This window comes from Rhinolophus sinicus, chromosome 4 (assembly GCF_057876585.1).
Source record: "Rhinolophus sinicus isolate RSI-liver-muscle chromosome 4, RSI-T2T, whole genome shotgun sequence".
Taxonomy (NCBI): domain Eukaryota; kingdom Metazoa; phylum Chordata; class Mammalia; order Chiroptera; family Rhinolophidae; genus Rhinolophus; species Rhinolophus sinicus.
In genome coordinates this window covers 2316120-2340777 of record NC_142504.1, presented here as the reverse complement: position 1 = coordinate 2340777, position 24658 = coordinate 2316120, and the positions used below count along the sequence as shown (strand labels likewise).

Here is a 24658-nt window from a genome sequence, read left to right as displayed (position 1 = left end):
TATTTTACCGCATATGGCCCTTGGTAAAAAACGTTGAAAAAAGTTTGGACACCCCTGATACAGAAGAAAAAAGCTGGCTTCATTTCAGTCTTGGCTTTACTGTTGTAGTAAAGGGCGTTTAGGAGCATTGAGCAGTGGTCTGGGAGGAAACACAAATAATAGTTACGAAAAGCCAGGTCTTAGAGAATCACTTATTAATGAGTTTACGTTTGGATACTCTAAATTAGGGGTCTCTTTTTACTAAGCACACGACCTGTTTTATTACCGGTTGTTTTTTGCTGCCTGCACTGAAGGGCCTGAGCCGCTAGCTGGCTTTGGTCCGCCTTCATCCTCGTTACAGAAGAGGGTGCTGCAGGCTGTCAGGATAAGTCCATGGAGTCAGTCACTGACTTTCTGTTTCCAAGAGTTGAGGGAGCTAATTAATCTTCAGTTTTAAGACTTTCTAACATAAGTTAAAATGAGTACCGTTTTCATTCACTCTTCTCTGATTGTTCTTCTCTACTATTTTAAATTAGATTAAAAGTCTTTTTGTATAATAGAGCACTGAATATTCTTTTTACTTTGCTTTATTTGGTTAGATTTTGCATTAATTGTTTTCTGACTTTGTTTTTGTTTAAGGATGTGAAAATTGACAAAGAGTACTTACATACAATATAAATTTCACAAAGTACTTACAAATGCCAACTTCGTAACTATTTTGGTAATCGGCTTATGTGTATCACTCTAGAGCACAGATAAGGAGGAAGCATGAAAATACGAAACACTGAAACCAGAACCTAGTCGTTTAGGTGTCTCCTACATGCATTTATATTTTTACTCAATAGAGACTTAAGATAAACTAAAACATTTAAATATTTGCATCTCATTAATTCCAAGAATTTTGAAATAGTTAAACATACCTATTTCAAGTGAAATAATAGGTTTGAGTCTCTGAGAAGTACAAGTAATGTTACCATTAAAAATTTTTTTGCGTTTGTCAATGTTCAGATAATAACAGTCATCAGGTTTTCTCATTTTACCATTCCAGTTATTATTGGCTGTACTATTTCATCGAGTTTATTAAGCACTTATTTTATTCCTGACAGACCTCATGAGAAGCATGTAATAAAACTTACATATACATTTCAAAACTATTTTCTGCCTTTGAAATACTGTTTTGTTCTCCCCAATATATGGTCTCCGTCTACAGAGATTAGAGACATACGAGCTGTAGCCATGAAATCAGGGAACTGCAGGAAGGGAAAGAAAAGGAGACTAGAAAGCAAACTGGTGAGAGCTGGGACCAGCCACAGACTAACGACAGGGAGCAGGCTTTCGGGGACAGGGTTCACGAGGACAAGCCAAGCCGGGGGGAGTTTGCTGGACTGGGGCTAAGAGGATTCACGCCAGAAAAGGCGGTGAAAGAGTTCCCATGTCGTGCGGCAGTAAGAGTTACATGTTTGAGTAGAGGAGAGAAGTAAAATTCATTTTTGAATTGTAAGGGCTCATTATCATTGCTCAGCAGACTTCCTCGCTGGCGATTTGCTGAATTTCCTTTTGTGTCATCTTTTGGTAAATAAATATTTTAATTTAGAATTACCTACCCGCTGTCATCATCTCTGTTAGACTAGTTAAGCAAGGCTGAGCTCCCTTTTTTGAACATTACTAATTAAATATAACGTGTCCCTCAGGTCCCCATCAGATACAGTAAGTTTTGTCTGTATTACATGAGGATATCACTCTAAAATTTTTAAAGAACACATGCTACTGAAAAAGACATTTAAATCATTCTCTGAATTGGAAGACAATATAAAATACAGAAGAAAACCTAGTTACAAGACAAAGTTAACATACTAAAGGAACTTAAAATCCATTCGAGTGTGAAATGGAACACTACACGGAAGCACAAAAACGCAGGAGGTACTTGATAAAATGACTTACTTCCAGGATGAGGGCACACCAAGTGTTCAACAGAAGAGACTGAGACAGCCCTGTGTACTATGTGGGGGCAGTTGATTCAGTTTCTCAGAAGAAGTTGGCTAAGTAAATAGATGTTTTCCTTTTCTTTGCATAGCTTATTTTACTCACTCAGTTCTTGCTTGTATATGACAGGTAAAGATCCTTTGCTTATAAACTGATAGAGACAACATTTCTGCCTGTATTATTTTTCTTGTTTCTAAATTGCTTAGCATTTTAAATTACTTTTCACTATAAAATACTTCCTAACTTCATGCTTTTTCAATCGTTTTGATACTGAAAAAAGTTCTAATTAAATTTTGAATTATAGATATAACTTTATAAATTATATCATGAATATACTACACCCAAAGACGAAATACTATATTGTTTCTGATAGAATTTGTTAAAAAATTCTGAAATGTGTTTTACTATGTAATTTCTATAGTTTCTAGTATTTCTATAAAACTATTTTCTTGTTTTCATCTTTCTCCATTTTATTCCTATTTAATCATCTCAAAAAAACACTCCATATGTCAAATAACACTTTTGGACATACTCTCTTACTCCACGTTCTTTTTCTTCCTCTTTAAATTATGGCAGTGGTTTTCAAACTATGATGTGTATCAAAATTACCTAAAGACTTGCTCAAAAACATGTCCAAGGCATGGGAAGCAGATGTCTGCACTTATAATCAGAGTCCTAGATGATTCTGAGCACATAAAAGTTTGAGACTCCTGAATGCTAGTATTGCTGTGGCAACACCTAGGGAGGGTGCCATTCTTTCTACCCAGGCAGCAGACTACTTCTCATTGACTATTTTGGATTGAATGTGTAGCTCAGAATAGTTTATGCAGCGTTGTTACTTTCTGTTGCTTTCTGTATAAATGCGATTTGCCATGCGCATGCAGAGCTTTTCAGAGGCCTAAGGAGTTTCAAGCAGGGGCTGTTTCATGGTGATTTAGTGCCTCTGTCCGTAATCAGAAATAATTAGGCTACAGGTTAGAGCATTTAAACATCTTGAGATGATTTCTAAATAAAGTGTACACTTGTATTCTAAATGAATTCTGCAACTAAAGGGACTTGTTTAGTAGATACAGTTGTTTCTAAGAAGGTCTTTTAGATTCTGAAGATTTTTCCTGCTCAGAAAAGCAACCCTGAATCCTGGTTTTCACTTTACATCAAAGGACCGAGAAAAACAATTTTAAATATGATGTTCACAAAACAGACTTTAAGGCAAGAAATCTTACTAGATACTCAGAGAGGCATTACATAGTGATGAAAGGATAAATCTACCAAGGCTGTCTGATAATATGATAATATAATGTTTCTAAATTTGTGAGTAATTAATAACATTGGCTTAAAATGGATAAGAAAAATTGCCAGAGAGGTAATACTGATATGCAAAGCCTTATAGAAAAAAATGAAACTGGATCCAGCCAGAAAAATCACCTCCAGATATATTATAGACATAAATACATAAAAACTGTAATTATTTTAGAACATAACATAGGAAAATATTATGTCTTTAGCATCAGAAAAAAGATTTCTTTAAAAAGATACAAAAATCACTAACTTTAATAAAAATATTGATAATTTTGTCTACATTAAAATTAATTATTTCTATTTATCAAAAGACACTGCAAAGAGAAAAAAAATAATCCACAGAATGGGAAAACTATTTGTAATGGCTATAACCAACAAAAGATTAGTACCCAGACATATAAACAACCTGTAGAAACACTTTTGAAAAAGACAAAACAATTTTTAAAAAATGGGAAAAGATTTGAAGAAGTACTCCACAAAAGAGTAATTCCAAATGGTCAATGGATACATGAAAATACGTTCAAACTTCTTGTAATCAAGGAAATGTAACTTATAGACAGAATGAGATCTATACTACATGACGGTCAGATTGGCACAAAGTAAGCTGTCTTAACATCCTGCTTAACATCCTGGAGCTCCAGAAGCAGTCACCCTGCTTGAGTGAGTACACATTATGCCACTTTGGAAATTATAGTACATTCGAGTTTGGCACTACAGTTGGATGTGACGATGCATGTTACTCTGTGATCTAGCGTCTGACTCTTAGGGAAATCTCACTGCAGCATATTTTCTAATAGTCCCAAGCTAGAGATAACCCAAATGTCCATTAACAGTAAAATGTATGTATACTGATATATTCATACAATGGAATGCTATACAGTAACAACAATGAATGAGCGGGAATTATAACTATGTGGATACATTTTATTGACGTAATTTGTGGAGAAGAATCTAAACATAATTGAATCTGGGTACTGTAGGCATAGCTATACTGTGTTTTACAGAGATTTATTCATGAATGCTAAAACTGTAGTGCAATCCAAGGACATTATCATCATCAAACGAAAAAGAATAGTGTTGACTTCTGGAGACGGGGGTCGGGCTGGGAGGGGGAGTGTGACTGGAGTGGGACACAGGAGGCCTTCCGAGGGGATGGCAGTTTTCTGTGTTTTGGCCTAAATTGTTTCTAGACAGGTTTTCTCTGCAGACATTCATTATGTTGTGCAATTCTGTCTTATTTTCCTCTCTGTGTTGTATTTCATAATAAAAAGGTAAAAAAAGTAATGTTTTTCTTAAAGCTTGAACACCATTGTTACAAGGCTGAAGGCACTCTACAGAAAATCATTCATAGTGTTTTCTTTGTCTAATTCCAACTTACCGATTGTAGTGTCGCCTGATCATTTTCTTCACAAATTTCTAATTTTAACAGAGCTCTGAATAATGGTTCATTGGGAATAATCACATTATTATGACTTATTTTCTGTTAACCATTAAGTTGTACACAATTCCATATTTCTCTACTGTCTTCATATTTGTTTTATTTATTTAAAATGGCTAACTAATAATGGGAAGTATGTTTAAACATTTTGATTATGTTGGACTTTAGGTTATTTCCTATTTTTACTGTTATGTTAAATGTAACTAAGAATTGTACTTGACCAGCTTGTGTTTCCTTGGATAAATTTACAGAAATGTGAATACTAATTTGAAAAAATGAACATTTTGGTTTTTGACATTTTTGGTGTGTTATTTTTTTGCAGTTCAAAATATCCACCTTCTCTTAACCTCTCCCACAATGTATGTATCACTACAGATACTTTAGAAGTGCTTTTCATAGGTGCTGAGCATCCTTTTTCCAAAGAAAGCAAAGCGACCTCATAGCTGTATGAAGTAAGGATTGTGTCTCCTCTGGCTGCATTCTGCCTGGACTAGTCCGTATCTTTGTCTGCCGCAGGGGCCTTGGTGACTGGGCCGCACTCACAGCGTTTTCTCAGCCTTCCGTTCCCGTCTTCCTCACCGCCCACTACACTTAAATGTTCTTTCTCACAAGCGTGTTTCCTCATCTCCATTCCCACGGTGATCGTTTTGTTTGCAGTCCGTCTTCTGTGTCTGAAACAGTCGCATTCGCTTCCTCCCTGGAAAGCCTCCAGCGCGTCTCGTCTTCCGTCCGTACCCCACGCTGCTTCCAATTGTACTTGTAAAGTGCACATCTAAGCACCTCATTTCTTTAAAACCCTCAATAGTAAAACCCTGGCATAAGTTACTCTAACTTTTATGAGACGATGTCTCCTTATCTTTCCTGAAGGGTAAGGAGAAATCGTGTCATAAACTTTATAATGAAAGTTTTAATACCTTTATAATAAATGCTGATGTCATTAGTTTATGTCATACTCAACCAGAAATGTGTTAGCGTTGAGAAGTATGTCGAGTGCTGTGTCAGGCCCTGGGTCCGCACCTGCTGAGTGACGGGGACAAGTTGCCTCTCTGGTGTCCACACCTCATGTGGTCACATGGGGAGTGAGGAAAGTCAGTGCCCATGGTGCCAGGCACAGTGAATAACATTAAACCAGGTGGCACTCTGGTGGGTCAGTCAGGGTTCAGACAGGAAAAGGGAGGCTTCCGCACTAGTGTTTTGAATAGAATTCCATGTAAGTGCCAGTGGCAGGGTGAAGGGCCCCTAAGGGATGCTGGGGCAGGTGGGACGACGACGTCTTGAAGCAGTTACCGTCCCTAGGCTTGAAGGGTGAAGGTGAGGGGAGAATGCCAGTGTGGCCGGAGGGAGCAGGAGCTGGCCAAATGGGGCTGCCTGGCAGGATCTGGAGACACACAGTGAGGCAGCCACTCCCGAAACTGGCAGCGGCAGGGGGGGAGGAAAGGCTGTGCCCTGCAGCCCTCTAACACCCCCCCGCCCCTGCCCCATTGGCAGATCCAGAGAAGAACCTGGGCAGTGGAGTCTGTGGAAGTTATTCCAAGAGACACAGAGCAGGGCAGAGAAGGGTGTGAAATGGAGCGGGTCGTGGGCTCAGCTGGAGCCTCACTGTCCTGGAGAGTAAGTAGGGTGAGGTTGGGGACTGTTCATTGGCTTGTCCCAGAAGGCTTCCCTCCGGTGTGACTCCTGAGTGGAGCTAACCCTGCGTCGTGAGAAGGGGCAGATTGTGCAGAGATTCGTGAACTGAGTTCTCCTGGCAGAGAACTAAGCCTGGCGTGCTTCAGAGCTGAGTACTAGCCATGGCAATGAAGGAAGTGGATAGATTTAGGGTATTTAAGAGGGTATTTAAGAGGCATAATCCAGAAAAATCTTTTGTGGACTGTAAACCAGGAGAAGAAAACGGAGGAATGAAGTATGATTCTCATGTTTAAGCATGAGGAAAAAGAAGGTGAGGACTGAGATTGCAGTTGGATTTTTCTTTTTACATCATGTAACATTGTAGTCTGATTTTATGTCTTATAGAATCCCCAGCTTCTCAGTGCCACTCACTGAAAAGCTCATCCCTTCCCCTTTCCCCTGTTTGGGCATTTACATCGGCGGCTATGATTCCGAGCGCCCCCCTAGACTCACCTGGTCACTTTCCGTTTCCGATGAGCCTGACAGAATTAATGATTTGGAGAGAATGTGGCTTCATGTTCATAAACATGGTATAGCTCTGTTTCTTTTTCCATCTTTATTGTGTTACAATTGACAAAATTATTTTTAAGATGTACAATTTGATCATATATATATATTTGATCATATATATATATACACATACACACACACACACACACACACATATATATATATGTATATACAGAGGGTGTCAAAAATGTATACACATTTTAAGAAAGGAAAACTATTAAAATTGTAATAAATATATACCAATAACAAAAGATGAACACAAGTCACGTTTTACTTCTGCAATTATAAGAGGTGCTCAAAGTGGTTGCCATCAGCGTCCAGACACTTCTGATTACGGTGAACTACTGCTTGGGCAACGTTGACCAAAGTGTCCACTTATGGGCACTTTTGTTGCCAGGGGTACATTTGTTGGCACCCCTGGCATATTGAAATAATATCCACAATCATGTTAATTCACATATCCATCACCTTTTTTGTGGTGAGGTCATTTAAGATATCTTTCAGTAAATTTCAAGTATGTAATACAATATTGTTAATTATAGTCACAAAGCTGAACTTCGATCTCCAGAAATTATTCATCATATTTAAGTGAAACTTTGCAATATCTCTTCGTTTCTCCTTCCCTCGCACTTCTGGCGACCACCCTTCTCTTTGCCTCTATGGATATTACTGTCTTATAGAGTCTGCGTGTCAATGAGGTCCTGCAGCATTTGTCGTCCTGTGCCTGGCTTATTTTAGGAAAATGTCCTCCAGATTCATCCACGTTTTGATAAACGGCAGGATTTCCTTCTTTTTTTGAGACTGGATAATATTCCATTGTGTATATGAACTACATTTTCTTTATCCTTTTGTCTATTAATGGGCATTTTGGTTGTTACCACATCATGGCTAAATAGTCCTGATAAGGGTTCTTATCAAAAATATGTAAGGAGCTCATACAACTCAATAGCAAAAAAAAATTAAATAATCAGATTAAAAAACAGGCAAAGAAAAAAATACATAAATAAAAATAAAAATAGGCAAAGGACCTGAATAGACATTCTCAAAGGAAGACATACAAATGGCCAACAGGTACATGAAAAGGTGCTTAATCAACATCATTACTCACCAGGAAAATGAAAATCAAAACCACAATGAGACATCACCTCACACCTGTTACCAGGTTATTATCAAAAAGACAGCAAGACAAAGGAGAAGTGCTGGCGAGGCTGTGGAGAAAAGGGGACCTTCGTACATCGTTGGTGGGATTGCAGGTTGGTGCGGCCGTGATGAACAGAGGAGAGGATCGGTTTTCTTTAGGGCTCTTTAATTTCATCAATATGTTTTCATTTCCAGTGAGACGGTCTTACACATTTGCACTCTTCTAAATTGGATTTGAATTTTATTTATCTAATGATTGACTGCTAAGAGATAAATATAAACTCACTTTGTATGTGGGCTTTATCTTCTGTGACCTACTAAACTTGTTATAGGAGATAATTTGTAGGCTCCTCATTTGTTTGTGTAACAGTCATATGGTTAGCAAATACATTATTACTTATTAGTTCAGTCTTTCTGCTCTGTTTCTTTCCTGTTGCAGAAGCCTTGAGTTAATATTTACTATAAATTAGGAAAATAGATATGCTTATCTTGTTCCCGATCTTAGGAAGAAAACATGCAGTGTTTCATCTTGCAGTGTAATGCTAGCTGTAGGATTTTTGGATTTCTTTTTATCAGATTAAGAAATTCATATGTATTCTTAGTTCATGAGCTATTTTATCATGGATGAGAGTTGGATTTTGTCAACTTAAAGACAACAAAATATTTTAGGGTCTATACTGGGAGAGAGTGCTACAGTCTTATCTGTAGCATCTATCACTCCGAGGTATTATACTAGTATCTCTCTGTAGGATTACACATACTTTATTGTGAAGGTTTGTTAATTCTCAGAATAGTTATTAGAAGACCATATTTATAAACTTGAATTTAGATGATTTTATGCCAGTACCAATTCTTTCTGTGACACTCAATAAAATTATTTGTGTAGACTGCATGCAGATTTCTTCTCTCCATGTGTCATGATTTAACAGTTTCGGTACCTTATGCCCAGCATTTCCATATTTGCGTATCAAGAAATACTAATACGTGTTTTCAAAGAGCGTGCACCATGGTCACACACACTTAGGACCATTTTATTCCATCAGAATTTTACCACATGCACTCTCGTTATGACTGCAGCAGGTAAATCTGATTAACTCTGTTTAACCAGTACTTTTTCCACCTCAAACATGATTCTCCAAATAAATGTCTATTAAAACCTGAGGAACTCTGTGGAACCTAGAATGGAAAATACTTTCTCTGAGTAACGCTTAAAATATTTTCCAATTTGAAAAGATGTATTTAAAAGGAATGATATGAACTTAAATCATATAATACGACCCAGAGCCAAACAGTGACATGGATCATGGAATCATGGCTCCAGGAAAACTGTTCTTTGTTCCATGATAACCATGCCTTTGGGGCGGTGTTAGCGGCGCTGGCAACCCCTGGCTGACTACATCGCAGTAGCAAAAGGAGGAACAGGGTAATCAGAGACCCGGCCCAGCTGGAGGGCCCCTCCCCCCAAGGCGAGGAGTGGGGTAAGCATTTATCAGGTGCCCGGTGACACCCCGGGTTGTTTTCTTCCGAGTCGTCCCAGGCCTCACTGAATGGTGTGGACCTGCTCGTTACTGTGCCTGTTGTACAAGTGAGGAAACTGGAACTAAGAGAAGTGACTACCCAGGATCCCAGAGTTCATCAATGACAGAGAGTGTCCTTGACCTTGGTTTCTTTCTATCCTCCTTTACTTTCTGTTATGCAGCGGTAACTGTGGTAACTTACTCGTGATACACCTTATCCTTATGTTAGGGATGGTCAATTTGAGTTCAGTTAGGCTAAGTAACTTTTCCAAAATTACGCATTTATCAACTCATGGTAGAAATAAACTGCAACTCCTCTGCATATTTGGCTGTCTTTAGACATCTGTCATGGTTCTCACGGGAGTATCATACCTCATGTGGTTCCACCTGTGGCCTTGACCTATGTGGATTCTGCTGTAACTTATTGGATGGCCCGTTCAACCTTTTACACTCAACATTATGTGACCAGTACAGCTATTTTAGGTCATAGTCTTGTTCTAATCCAGGATCAGAGCGAAAAATTAAAACTTTTCATCTTATATGAGGTATTTAGAGTGGTCAGATTTCATGGAAACAAGTAGTGGGATGGTGGCGGCCAGAGGCTGGGGACGGGAATGGGGAGACGTTCCATGGGTGTGGAGTGGCGAGTCTCCCAGGTGGGAAACCCTGGATGCTAGTTGTGCAACAGTGTGAACATCTGTGAGACTACTGCACCGCACACGTAAAAGTGGTGACCATGGTAAGTTGTATGTTACATGTATTTTACCACAATTAGAAACAAAAGTTTTAAGGAAAACAGAACCTTTGAAAATGTAGCCTCCATGTGAAGTAAGCCGCGCGGCCTTTGAGGAAACCGCTGCTGATTTACGGCCTCTCTCTCCGCAGTGCTCTGCAGCCCTGGTTCCTACAACCCCCGCGATGGGACACACTGCCTTCGGTGCAACAGCAGCCTGGCCTACGGGGCAAAGGCCTGCGGGTAGGCCGTCGCTGGCTCCTCGGTGGTTTATTAAACACGGAAGTATGTGTGGAAACAGTAATGTATAATAAATCACTATTATGCCAAAATTAAATGGATCAGATTTTACAAAAAATGGTGTCATCATTTTAATTGAAAACTGCATGTCCAAATGCTTTATGGAAGCAACCTCCAGTATTCCTAATTCATTAATGCCAGACCTGTAATGGACTCCAAAGTATTTCTTGTATCATTGCTTTTCAAAAATAGTTGCAAATACTCTATCCAGTTAGCCCGAAAGGTTTTTCAGGATTTTCCAAAAAAGATCTCCGGGCTGTCTTCACTGTACGCTGACCCATCTTCCATGTTCATTTTCATTTCCGCTTGGTCATTTCTTTGATTTCATTTTATGGGATTTTATTTCTTTTACTTTGACCTTTCGTAGTTCAAAGTCACTTTTTGGAAAGGCTGTGAGTCTTCTGATTACAGTTTGAGCCACTTTCGTGTAAAGCCCAGTCCCAACAACACCATGGGTTTTTAATACAGTTTAATGTGGGTATTTTAAATGTCTCATTTTGAAGTCCTTTAAATTGTCTTTTTGACCTTTTAGAATGGAGTAATCATTGCATGTGCCTAAATGAGCATTTGAACTTTCACAATGTGGAGAGAAACAGAAATTAAGCAATTTCTTTCCCCGAGAACACCTCTGGGGAAGCGGATCAGTCATCACCACTTTGATTTCATTTCCTTCACTATTAGAGTATTCGGTGACAGATGGCACTGCCACCCCCACTCACGAATGTGAAAAATTGAATAGGAAAAATTATCCACGATTTAAACATGTAAATACCAGGAAAATACATGAGTAACTTACAAAACTAGCAGGTTCTCAGTTTTCTAATTATTATTTTATTTATGTTTGTATCCACTTTACACTCTTGGACATTTCCACTTTTCCCTTCAGATTCCCTTTCTTAAGACATAAACATGTTGGACCTGAGCACGATTGTGTAAGGTAGTGACAGGAAACAAGGTCACTTGTACCCAGGCTCTGTTAGGCTGCTTTTAATTGACCAGGTAATAACACTGCCTCACATGACGCCATTCCGTGGACACATAGTACCCTGGAATCCTCCCACAAATACAAAAGGGAAGAGAAATGACATTTCTTTGTTAGGCCTGATGATGTTTCTTAAAACACCCTTTGGACTCTCAGGGTCATGATGTAATTGTTTTCGTACGGTTTGAGAGATTTATCAGGAGCCCTCTTTCCTCTCGTATGTAACGTGTTTGCCGTCATTCTGTTTGGGTGACTAATCATTCCCGTAGCACATGTTTTCTGTAACCAGGAAAAGACCTACTCAGTGTCCATCTCTAAAAGCAGTGCAGCCTCCTAAAGTTTCCCAAATGTCCTGATTGTGTAATAAGGTGGATTGAAATGCATAGCCTTCTCTTTGTTCTCCCTACGTTCGATGGCGTGTTGCCTGTTATTTAGAACTGCTAAGGAATGTAGGTTTTGACACTTTTTTCTGAGGCTATGAACACTGTCAGGTCCGTATCCAGCCTGGGGAAGCAGAGGCCGAGTGACAGTGGTGCTGTGGGTGCTGGAGACCAGAACCCAGTCGAGAAGAGACAGGAGATGTGGGATAAGAGGAGACAAAAAGCAGGAGCATGACCAGAGTAAGGTCTGTGGCCATACAGATTTTGGATACCCTTAAATTCTAATCCGATGGTGGGCTGACACGTCTCCAATGTTAGAGGTAAGGCATTGATTGGAGCGAGTAGGACTCTCACAATGGAGGCGAGTGTATGTGAAGCTGAGCACGTTAAATCCAACATCCCACTGGCTTCGGTTGTCAAGAGAAGCAGCCTTCCCTCCTTCCCCCGAGGAGCAAGCCTGCCCTTGCCCGAAGAATCTATAATGGTCTTCCTGAAATAGCTACCTGGCCTTCTCCACCTTCATCATTTTTCATTGCTTCTGAACTTAGACCTCAACTTGAATCCTGGCAGTTTCCAGGGTGTTTGGGTACCAGGTGTTACCCACCATACATACCAAAAATTTGCAGTAGCTAGCCAGTTTCCACCAAAAGCTCCCTGGGGCACCCATGCTGTCACACGCACCTGTGGGGACCCACCAATGAGTTCTGTTCTGTATGATGCTCTTCCCTTGAGTGGGTAGAACCTGTGACTTGATTTGAAACCACAGAAGGAAGCTGTCAAAGGTGGGAGCCACCCTCATGGTTACCCTACGTTCTGTAAGACCCCATCTTAGCAGACGAGAGCGAATCCCCCTGCTGGCACTGAAGAGCTGCCACATAGTGAGGGGGCCTGTGAGAGCACCAGGGGGCAGGGCAGGGACTTGCAGGGGGCGCTGAGACCTGACAGCAGTCCCCAGCTGTCAGAGTGGGGAAAGCAGGGCCCCAGTTCTACAACTGCACGAAGTTGAATTCCGCCAACAACCAATGAGCTTAGAAGAAGACCACATGCTCCAGAAAGGACCCAGCTCAGCCAACAGCTCTCCTGAAGCTCTGTCCCCCGCAGATGGCCCAGTGAAGATACGCCCAGACTCTTCACGCACAGGGACTGAGATGGCTGGTGGGGCTGTTTTAGGCCGTAAATGTGTGCACAAGATAGAAAGTGTATCTGGTGCATGTGGGAGCAGGTCCTGAGAGTGTTCAGTCAGAGCGGAAGGAATGTGACGGTGGATGGACCGATTGGATGAGATGGATGTGATTACTGGGTTCTGGACTCCAGGTATTGAGCAGCTGCAGGTAGCACTCCCTGTCGACTCACCTGCTCGGCTGCACTCTGACCCGGCAGTGGGTTACACTGAGGTTGACAAGTGTGGCATTACTTGATAATATGCACAGTGGTGTGAGACGTGTGTGTCAAAAGGGTGGGTATAAGCCCCACACAAACTCAGGAACCTGACACCTGGTGAAAGTTCTAGGGGTCCTGTGATCTGGGACATGTTGATATCCTTCCGTGATTATGGACAAAATTTTGTCATCTGGCTTCTTTCACCAAAAAAGGAGTTTAATGCTGAAGAGGGGGTTCTCTTGATTTGGGTCCATGTTGGCTTCAGCAGGGTGGTTACTCCTGCTCGTTTACTAGTAACCTAACGGGCTGTCGAGGGGGCCCTGCCACTATTCCGGCCACTGCGCTAGCCGCTCCCCATTTGGGCAGTGTGGCCCAGCCAGTACAAGTGCGCTGGCAGTGTCACAGCAAAGCAAAGTGCTGTGTGGACTCGGAAGGTCCCTGGAGGCGACGTGAGTCGGTGTGAATCTTTGGGACGTCGGGAAAAGCCGTGCCGTCCTCTTCAGATAACTGTTCTCCTTACGAGAAACCGCTTCGGGCTACGTGTTGGGTTCTAGTACTGGCTTCCACGACACCATGTGATGTGAGCTGCCACCGGGAAGTGGGTGTGTTCTAACGCTTGAGCCACGAGGTGGGCTGTGCACAGCAGCACTTACCGGCCGTGGGAGTGGTGCGCGTGTGGGAGCCGTGTGGGAGCCGGCTCAGGCGGGCCCTGAGGCAGGGGAGATACGGGCAAAGGGCTCGGACTCGCAGGTTCCCACTCCCGCCTCCTCGCTCACCCTGCATCTGTGACTCGGGCAGTTCTCTGCGGAAGTTTACTGGGGGAGAAGTGTTTGAGCCTGGTTGTAGGACATTTTACGTGACACCTGAGCAGCACTGACGAGCACAGCTCCAGCCGTTCTCCCGGGTGGTCCCAAAAGTGCACTGAGGCGTAATCGTCTCAGCGGGTGGAACGGTGACCAGCGCCCCTGTTTTCCACTTTGGCAGGAATAAGAGATGGCGCGAAGTACGGAGCTGCATAGATTCTGAGCAATGAGTCAACAATGATCAGAGACGTGGACGTGAGGTGACAAGGTGTCGCGAGGAAAGGTGTGTGACTAGATCTCTCCAAACGAGTGCAGAGTGCGCCCACTGAACAGAAGCTGCACAGGAGAAGCACGAGAAGCCAGTGGACAAGACGACCCGTTCTGTGGCCAACGGTCAGCCTCTCCCTGCCATGGACAGAGTGGCCATGGTGACAGGCAAGGGTCTGCCTGGCCACCACACATAACCTGTGCGGCCACTCCGAGTGCCCAATCTTCCAGCAGCAGAGTCCACCCAGGAGCCCCGAGGATGGCAGTGTTTGCCCAGGACACAGCCAGCCACCTGGAGAGCAGGCTGGTTACATCGGATCGAGTTCATCAGGAAGGGGCGGCACTTTGTTCCTACTGGAACTGGATGTAGATTTCTTTTCTAATGTTTCTGCCAAAACCAGCATCTGTGCAGTTAGTAAATGCTTTTAACTGCTGGCATTACATTTATCGTAACATTACTGCTGACGAGGGGCGTCGTTTTGTAGGAAACGAGAGGAGCCAATGGGCTCAGGCTCACATAACTTCCTGGCATTGCCATGTACCCCATTACCTTGAAGCCTCTGGACTAAGGGAATGGGGGAGCAGCCAGCGGAAGCCAGAGGCCCTGGGAGACTGGATACCAGTGGGTCGGGCAGGGGCCTGTGGGTGGCACATGGCCATGGACACAGTGTGAAGACTTTCCCTCCAAAGTTAACATCAGTAGAAAGCCTGTGGCCTTCTCCTGGGGGAGACGCTGAAGGTGGGTTCTGTGCCTCAGCCAGCTCACATCACCTGCTTCCATCATCAGCTGCCCCAGAAGCCACAGGAACACATGAACAGAACGGCCAGAATAAAAGATGGAGTTCCATACGGCCCCGACGGCATGGACTCCTGCTCTCCTGGGCTCTTCTAGCTAACGCCATCTCTGCATAGCAAACCTACCTGCAGCAGAGAGCAACACTGAGTCCCCAATGTGGCAGTATTCGTCAAAGCCACCAGCCATCCGCTTGGTGGCAGGTTGAGCCAGCCAGCTCCTTTCTGGAAGACAAACCTCCCCACTATGGATACAGCACCACCCCCAGGGCCAATAGCAGGCCTGAAATCCTGCACAGAAGAGGGTCCAACCAGGGGTTGGATGCTACTCAGTGTGGAAGGTGCATGAACGGACCTGGCACAGCCCAGGGGGGGACAGGAGTGCCATGTGCTTCAGCCGGGAGAGGGGTGAGTGAGAGGCCAGCCCCCCAGGACCGCTGAAACCAGGCTGAAGGTGCAGTTTCCCACCGCTGGTTGTTTGCCTGGGGTAGGGTGGGAATAGCCAGAAAGGCTGACTGGTTTGGGTCATCCATTTCCCGTCCTTTAGTTTTTCATGGCGATGTGTTTGGTCTGTCTGTTGGCAGATCTGGGACCTTCGGGAGGCAGTGGACCCTGAGGAACTCCCTGCAGGGGCTCCTCAAACCCCAAAGCTCGTGGGGGCCTCCTCCCCCCTAACTCCCAGGCTTCCAGTGCTTGCGTGTTGTGCTATGTCCCGGTTTCAGTAGGAGAAGAAGCATCTTGGGGGAATGGTGCTGCTCCATTGCGGCCGAAGGAGACGTTTCCCATGGTGCCATTTTAATCAGCTTAATAGCGTCAACATCTGTGGTGACTTCGCCTTTTCCGCTCCTGACATTGGCGATTTGTGCATTTTCTTTCTTTGTGTTCTGTATCGGTCGCATTTGATTTATCATTTCTGTTGTGACGTAGCCTTTGTCCTGTGGGAAATTTGAGTTCTATTTCTTACTTTGCAGCATATGGAGACTTTTTATTTAGTTTTTCTTATGATTTATAATTTAATTGAACTGTTGTCAGGATTTATAACCTCTGTGATGTCGGTTCTTTACAACGTGTGGAGAGTTTATGACTTGGCATAAAGTCTTTGTTTATAAATTTTCCACATGTACTTACAAAAAAGTATTCTGTAAGTTTTCCAGAATTATGTTCCTGTCCACTAAGTCAGCTTGGTAATTATTTCTCCTACATACTTTATTATTATTTTATCTCCTATTCATTCCACAAGTTACATGTAAAAACATTACCCTATAAATTATGTATATTATCCTTATCAAGAGCTAATAATTGTTGGTCCTTTACCATTTTATACCCTCATCCTTTAAGAACGCAGTTGACATAAAGATATTTTCAATCAAATGAAAACTGAAGAAAAAAAATTACCACCAGTAGAAATTCATTTTTAAAAATACCAAAAATTATTCTGCAGGCGGAAGGAAAATGATGAAAGGAGGAATAAAAATCAATTAAGTTGCAAACACAGAGATATAGCTAAACAGGGACTATTAGAAAAATAACAGTAAAGACTTGTCATATTGAAAACACACAGAATTAAAATACATCTAAACAATAGATACATGTAACAAACAGGTGAATGGCGCTACCCTGTACTGTGATTTCTGCATTGTCTGCAAAATTGATAAAGGTTGGGCCCTGATAACGTACCCGTGTGTACTGTACTCTACAGCACTGTTTCTGTATTTGGAATTCTGGATCAGCAGTTACTTTCCTTCAGCTCACGGAAGAGATTCAACCATCTTCAGAATTCCGCTGTTCCTTTGGAGACCGTGGCCTTATAACTGCTTCTGTTTCCACTGGCACTGAGATTTCCCTTTGTCTGTTTCACTGTCGTGTTGCTACTTGGGAACTCTTCGTTGGCTGTTCTCCTTCATCAGCTTTAGAAAATTATCAGCCGTAATCTTTTCAGCAGATTGCTTCTGCTTCGTCCTCTCCCTGCTCTCCTTTTGTAACTTGAAATGTTCCCTTGTGCTTCCTCATGCATTTTCTATCTGTGCTTCTTTTTTCTTTTTTGAACTCTGTCTACAAATTCACTATTTTCTCTCATGCTCTAGTACGTGGTTAAACTCATTCAACTGAATCTTTAGTCTCAGTGAGTCTTCAGTTCCAAAACCTTATTTTGGAATTATGGGTCTTTTTCAGTTTGATGGGTCAGTTAGGTTTCTAACTCTCTGTTGAAACCCTCAGAGTTGTCCTCTAGCTGTTTTCGAGTGTGGGTCCAATTATTTGAGCATTTGGAGACCCGGCTGCTCTCTGTTCCTGCTGCTTTCTGTTCACACCGTCTCATAGCCCTGCAAGCCTCTTCAGCTCTGATAATATGCTCTGCATTTGTAAATGTTTGTAATCATAATTTAGAGCCAAAAACTGTTATTTCCTTCCAGAGATGAGCCAGTGGCAGCAGACACATGGGATCACTTTCACTCAGTGTCACCAGTGGAGATTTTCTAGGGTAATCCAGTAATTCAGAGAGGGGCTGCTGTTCAGATGGTGCCTGCTTCACCCTCGGGTCACCTGTGCACCTCACCTGCAGCTCACTGGGGTCGTAAACTGAAGTATGGGGAGGTTACCGAAGCCCCATCCTTGGTGCAACCCAGCTCCGAACTTTGCCCCACTTACCCGTGAAGTGTCAAAGTACTGTCCAGTTTCTCAGTGCACTGTGCCACTCGGGACACACACAGGACAAGAACTCTCTGAACATCAGGCTAAACTCTGACCTCGGGCTTTCCCGACTCTTGGTCAGGTAGATTTTCCCTGGGTTTTTAGATCTCCAGTTGCTTCAGGAATTATAGTCATGAGTTGCTTAACCATAGGGATACACTCTAAGATGTGCATTGTTAACTTTGCTGTCATGTGAATGATTCCGTCGTGCGAGCATCACCGAGGGCGTCCACACACCTGGATGGCACAGCCTCCCACGCCCTGGGCTGGGTGGGGCAGTCTGTTTCCTGGGCGACAGCCCGGGCAGCATGTCACTGTACTGAACTCTGCAGGCAGTTGTCACCCAGGGGGAAGTGCGTGTGTGTGGAAATGTATCTAGGCATAGAAAAGGGACAGTGAAAATACGGTATAAAAGGTAAAAAACGGCACACCTGTACAGGACACGTAGCACAAGTGGAGCCTGCAGGACTGGTGAGTCAGGGAGTGTGAGCGTGAGTGAGCGTGAGTGAGTGTGAGTGGACGTGACGGCCTGGGGCACGACTGCGCATGACTGGAGCCTTCTTATAACACTGTGCACTTAGGTGACACTAAGTTTATAAAACAATATGTTTCTTCAATGATAAATTAACCTTAGCTTACTGTAATTGTTACTTTATAAACTTTTTAAAACTTTTCACCCTTGTGATAACACTTAATTTAAAACACAAACACACTGTACAGGTGTACAAAATATTTTCTTTGTATCCTTATGCTATAAGCTTTTTATTATTATTTTTACTTCTTAAACTTTTTTGTTAAAAACAGACACAGACCACACATTAGCCTCGGCCGACACAGGGTCATCAATATCACTGTCTCCCACATCTGTCCCACTGGAAGGTCTCAGGGGCAGTGACACGGATGGAGCTGTCACCTATGACGACACTGCCTTCTTCTGGAACAGCTCATGAAGGAGATGCTGAGGCTTTTCTGCAGCAGGTGTCACTCCTCACAAACGTCCGAGGTGGTTGGTATAATGCGGGGTCAGGCAGTGTCTCTGCGTCAGGCGGGGTCTCTGTGTCATGCGGTGACTCAGCTCCCGCTCCCCACACAGGAACGCAGGACATGGCGAGGCCAAAAAGGAACACCCACGGAGCCATGGATAGGGGAGTCATATCGCTATGGTCTCGCTGGCGGCTGGGATGGAGACACAGGAAGCAGGAGCCACACGATCCTCAACCCGCCATCCACTTCTCTGCCAACCGACCCCACCTGCTAACTGCAATCCGCACCTGCTAGCTCAGCCATGGCAGTTATAGCAGTGGCTAAGGGCTCACTGGTTACAGCTGACGGCCAACTAGCCACAGCTGACGGCATCTACTACCCGAGCCAGGACCTTTCCAAGTGAGGCTGAGAGCCGGGAAACTGCTCTCTGGGACTCTGTCCCCACAGTTTGCTTGGTTTCTTTCTGTTTTTCATGACAGATTGACCTGTAAGCAGTTAAGGCACCCTAAACAGTCCTCTCTATTAATGAAAAGCTTTTGGCATTGGGTCCATGTTTTCAGACGTTTAAGGAACTTGATGAGGTCTGCAAATCTTCTGCTAAGCCTTTCACTGTGAATCTTCTTGAGGGTTGTTTTCCTCTTCTCCTGCAGTTTCCTTTTCTCTTGCCTCTTCTTCACTGTGTCCCTGTTCTGACCCCTCCTCATTAGTCAGCCCCTCAGGAGTCCCCTCTCGGAGCTCCCCAGTGCCAGCCCCCCACACACCCACATGGCAGTCCTTCGCCATCTCAACGGCAGCCGTGGTGATTTTTGCAGCCTCCTCACCCTTGGCAAATCCTTTGAAGCGTGATGAACCTCTTGAATGTCCGCTTCCAGCTGCTGTCCAGACACTCCCTGGTGATACCGTCCCAGCCCAAGCAACATTCTTGATGTGGCCACAGATGGAATCGTCCAGAGCTGCAGCCATGTCTCCTGCAGCAGGAGCCTGGCACCGTCCCCATCAGGCAGGAGGCCTGAGGAGCTGCTGTGACGCCTTGATCCACTGGTTAGGTCAATGAGGTGGTATTTCAGCTAAAAAGATTTTGGGTTTTATTTATTTAGTTAATTTTTAAATTTTTTTTATTGGGGAATATTGGGAACACTGTCTTTCTCCAGGGCCCATCAGCTCCAAGTCAAGTTGCTGTCCTTTAGTCTAGTTGTGGAGGGCGCAGCTCAGCTCCAAGTCCAATCGCCATTTTCAATCTTAGTTGCAGAGGGTGCAGCCCACCATCCCATGCGGGAATTGAACCGGCAACCTTGTTGTTGAGAGGACGCGCTCTAATCAACTGAGCCATCCAGCCGCCCCTTATTTATTTTTCAAGAAGGCTTTTTCCATGCCCCCGCAGAGGAAAAACTCTAGTGAGGGCCCATAAAAATAATTTGAATTTAAGATTTTTACTTACTGCCAGTCCGTATTTCTAGTTATGCAGTTTAATGAGCGTTACATTTACTTTTAGAAATGACAAGGTAAAAATGTGCTATTATCAGCCTATACCAGGGGACACGAGTATATTGTAGATACTTCAGTGTTGTAGGGACAGGTCCCAGAGAGCAGTTTCCAGGCTCTTGGCCTCACATGGAAAGGTGCTGGCTCGGGTAGTAGATGGCCATCGGCTGTGACTGGCTGGCCATCAGCTGTAACCGGTTAGCCATTGGCCACTGATATAGCTGCCGTGGCTGCGTTGGTTGGTTGGTTGGCAGAGAAGCGGATGGCAGATTGTGGATCGTGTGGGTCCTACTTCTTGTGTCTGCCCCGGCTGCCAGCGAGACTAGGGTGCAGGAAGACCCCCTCTTGGGGTACTGGCGGATGTTTGCTTTTGTGTCTCCAACCCAGCTGCCAGCAAGAATATAGTGGTATGAATCCCCTAGCCATGGCTCCGTGGGTGTTCCTTTTTGGCCTCACCATATCCTGCGTTCTTGTGTGGGGAGCGGGAGCTGAGTCCCTGCGTGACAAGTGTGAAGTAGTGTCTGTCCTTCGTTTAAATAACAGAAGTGAAAGTCATAACGTATATTTGGACAAGTCTCAAGGATTGTGTTTAAATAATTCAAAATATTTTAAGCATTTTGAATATTATTTAATGACATGCATTTTATTTTTCTTGTTTAACCGACTTCAAAAGGGGGAAATAGCTTGAAAGTATTCTCTTAAGTGTGATTTTATGTGGATGTGCAAAACCCAATTTAATATAATAAATGGTTTATTTTCTAAATCAGTTCAACACACATGCCCACGTAACAGCATGTACAAATGGGCCTAATTATAGAAATTCAGCTCCACATCAAATTAAGGTATTACAAAAACATTTTCCTGGCAGATACTACTGTGTTTCCCCGAAAATAAGACCTAGCCAGACAATTAGCTCTAATGCGTCTTTTGGAGCAAAGATTAATATAAGACCAGCTCTTATAGTAAAATAATATAGTAAAATAAGAGCAGGTCTTATATTAATTTTTGCTCCAAAAGATGCATTAGAGCTGATTGTCTGGCTAGGTCTTATTTTTCGGGGAAACACAGTATATATAAATGGGATAAAAACAAAGATGTTATATAAATTATGTTTTAAACTTAAACATATGATAAGCATAGAATGGGGGGGAAATGAGTCCTAAATTAAGACATTTGTGGGGCAGACGGGTGGCTCAGTTGGTTAGCGTGCGAGCTCTTGGCAACTGGGCTGCCGGTTCGATTCCCACACAGGCCAGCGAGCTGCACCCTCCGCAACTAGAATGAAGTCAATGAGCTGCCGCTCAGCTCCTGGGTGACCAGATGGCTCAGTAGGTTGGAGCGCATCCTCTCAACCACAAGGTTGTGGGTTCGACTCCTCGACTCCCACAAGGGATGGTGGGCTGCGCCCCCTGCAACTAACAATGGCAAATGGACCTGGAGCTGAGCTGCGCCCTCCACAACTAAGATTGAAAGGACAGCGTGACTTGGAAAAGTCCCAGAAGTACACACTCTTCCCCAATAAAGTCCTGTTCCTCTTCCCCAACAAAATCTTTAGGAAAAAAAAAAAGACATTCGCTTTTACTTAATCAGAATCTTTGAAATGTTTTAATTTCTCTATTCTCATATTTTCAATGAATCAAGTAATAGACAGTTTCATATGGACCTTGTGCTTTGTAAATATTATCTCTTCTAGTCTGTGTTACAAACATTAATTGAATTGCCGTGGTTGGTACCACAACTCCTGTTTTACCTGTGAGGGATCTGAGTCAGAGGCCAACATTCAGTAAGTCCAGGACTGGATTAACCAGACGCCCCCCTTGCCAGCGTCTTCACGGCTCCGTTCCATAAAGCGAAGGGGCCACACCCGTCTGGTACGGTATTTAGGCTCCGTGGGTGTTCCTTTTTGGCCTCACCATGTCCTGCCTTCTTATGTGGGGAGTGGGAGCTGAGACCCTGCATGAGACCCTGCATGAGACCCGTGTTGTTCTAAACTTCACCCATTCCATTTAGTTCCAAATCCAAATCACTCGGTCCCTTTACATTGCCCCGTTATGTAACAGCACGTGTCCTCTTGCATGTGGGCGTGCTGTTTATTATACCAAAAAAGTTTCTTGTAAAGACATTTCATTTGGGGCTCAAATGGAGGGCATGTTTTGTTTCTCACTCAGTGTTGCTATTTGTAGGATCTATATTTTTATGGTATTAATTTTCCAGAATTAATTGACAGCCTACAAGAAGGTAGATAGGAAGTAAAGCTTTTATATGTATGAAACCACTTTATTGCAATGATGCCTCTTTTTAAATGGGAATGCTTTCTTCTAGAGAAACAGTGAGGGGGGTAGGAGCAGTTGGCGTGACCTGGCCTCTGGTCTGCCAGCTGGTTTCTGGAGGGACCTCCCCAGGCCTCCCCCCCACCCCCACCATGGCTGGGGTTGTCGGTTGTCTGGATTGGGGACAGTCTTTGGCTTTGTTTTGAAAAATCACAGATTTAACATTATGTAACATGGACATACTACTTTATAATTACTTTATATTAAATTTAACTGACGTTTGTGAGGATTAAATGAAAAAATGTGTGCAGAGTGTATTGCAGACTATAACTAACCCAGGAAGGCACTTAGTACTTTTTTTAAATCATCAGCTCCATAGGGATATGAATTCTCGTTGAACCAGTAATGACTGCCGATCAGGATGTGGCAAAACTTTGCTTAAAATTATAAATGGTGATACTGATGCAAGGTAATGAATTTAACACAACAGATACATCCTGTGCCGGAAAGAATGAATCTAACTTGAAAATCTGAAATGTCAGATTAATTTCAGAATCACTCTATTGCTTAATATAAGTCGCTTCATATTTTTGGATATAAACATAGGTTGAATAATTTGAAATAAATTCATGCAATACATTTGTAAGAATGCGTTGGATAATCATTTCACAACAATTGGCAGGTAATTATGAAACAGACCTATTTGAATTTGGAGATTTATGGCCCTCGAGAACTTCTGAACTTGAAAAATGAGGCTCCCTTTTTCGCACAATGCCCAAACTATAATATTTTAGAATCAGGTAATTTGGTTCACACTTTCCTCTCTTTATAGTGAAGTTATTGAGGGTATCACACTTGTTGAATAGAACAGTTTCATTGTTAATAATCTCAGCAAAGCATTCTATGGGAAAAGAGGAGAATAAAATATCATCCTGATACAGCTTTACAGATGAGAAAGTCTAAATTAAGGGTGAGAAACAGTAACCTAAGAATAGCTGGTCTCTCACGGACAAAAGTGCACACGGCCTCCTCGTATTTCTGGATGTGCAGGGTCTGTCGAGTGTTTGCTCACGTCCTGCTCTGTGGGAAGAGGGACGAGGTTTACAGCAGACGGGAGGGAGGAGAGTTACTTCAGTGCAGTCACAGCCACCGAGCTCCAGCTGTCAGCGGTGTGCCTGGGACACGGGCGGGTCACGCTACTCCGGACCAGGAACCATCCATTTCCCAAGATGATATTGTGTTCTCGCTCCATATGCAACAAAACGCCAGTGTCCTGAAATTCTCTGGGTGTTCAGGCGCCAATGCCATCATCACATCTGAGCTCACCGCCCACCCCGGTGGCATTACATCGCCAAGGGAGGCAGCGAGGCTGCGGGGAGAGAATCGCTGCCGTGTCGTTACGGGTATCATGACCCACCGCCCATGGAGGCCAGGGCCATTTGGGGGCAAAATCATAATGATACAACCTGGTCTAAAGTATCCCCCTTGGTGATGGTGAGATGGCTGGCGTCTGGTTAACTTTCGGGAGGCTGATCACACCTGAACCACTAGCTGATACTTCTCCTGAGTATTTGCATAAACATCACGCGCCCGGGGCTCCTCTGGCCCAAGACGTCCTTGAGAAAGAAGATGAAGATGCAACAAGCCCATTTCTGGAGGACTCAGTGGTGGTTTTCTGTGTATCAGCGTCCACAGCGGTCCCCCTTGTCAGGGATGACAGTGTGTCAGTATTTCTTCACAGTTACTCAGCCGTTAATGATGGAAGCTTCCTGACAGAGTGCATGCTTTTTTCCTGTACCCTCTGCTCTTCCCAGGAAGCCTTTCTAATCTCCCTTTGCTCAGCTCTAGTCCAGCTCCCAGCACAGCACACTGTTGTTTCTTATGTATTGTTATGTCAGAGGCCAAAAGTCCATGAAAGCAAGAAGCCATGCTTTACTCTCTTTTGTGTTGTGACAATGCTGTGGCCTTAACAGGTGCTAATTTAAAAGTGGGCGATGAGTCAACGTATTTTTACTTCAAGGCTTTGCACACTGACCATCATCCTTTTTCACCCTACACCAGTT

At 43.4% G+C, this 24658-nt stretch overlaps 1 protein-coding gene across 6 annotated transcripts in view; it reads left to right on the top strand.

Moving 5' to 3' along the window:
* The window catches only part of ZPBP (zona pellucida binding protein), a 36133-nt gene extending 25508 nt beyond the window's left edge, over window positions 1–10625 (top strand). For 4 of the 6 annotated variants that reach the window (XM_074341066.2, XM_074341065.2, XM_074341063.2 and 1 more), the window contains one exon: window positions 1190–7278. In XM_074341066.2, the coding sequence (XP_074197167.2) occupies window positions 1190–1374 (185 nt within the window). In that variant the 3' untranslated portion in view covers window positions 1375–7278. Of the gene's footprint in view, window positions 1–1189; window positions 7279–10419 lie in introns of those variants that run through there. The other 2 variants (XM_019731597.3, XM_074341064.2) reach the window with 1 other exon arrangement.
* The last annotated feature ends 14033 nt before the right edge of the window (window positions 10626–24658 follow it).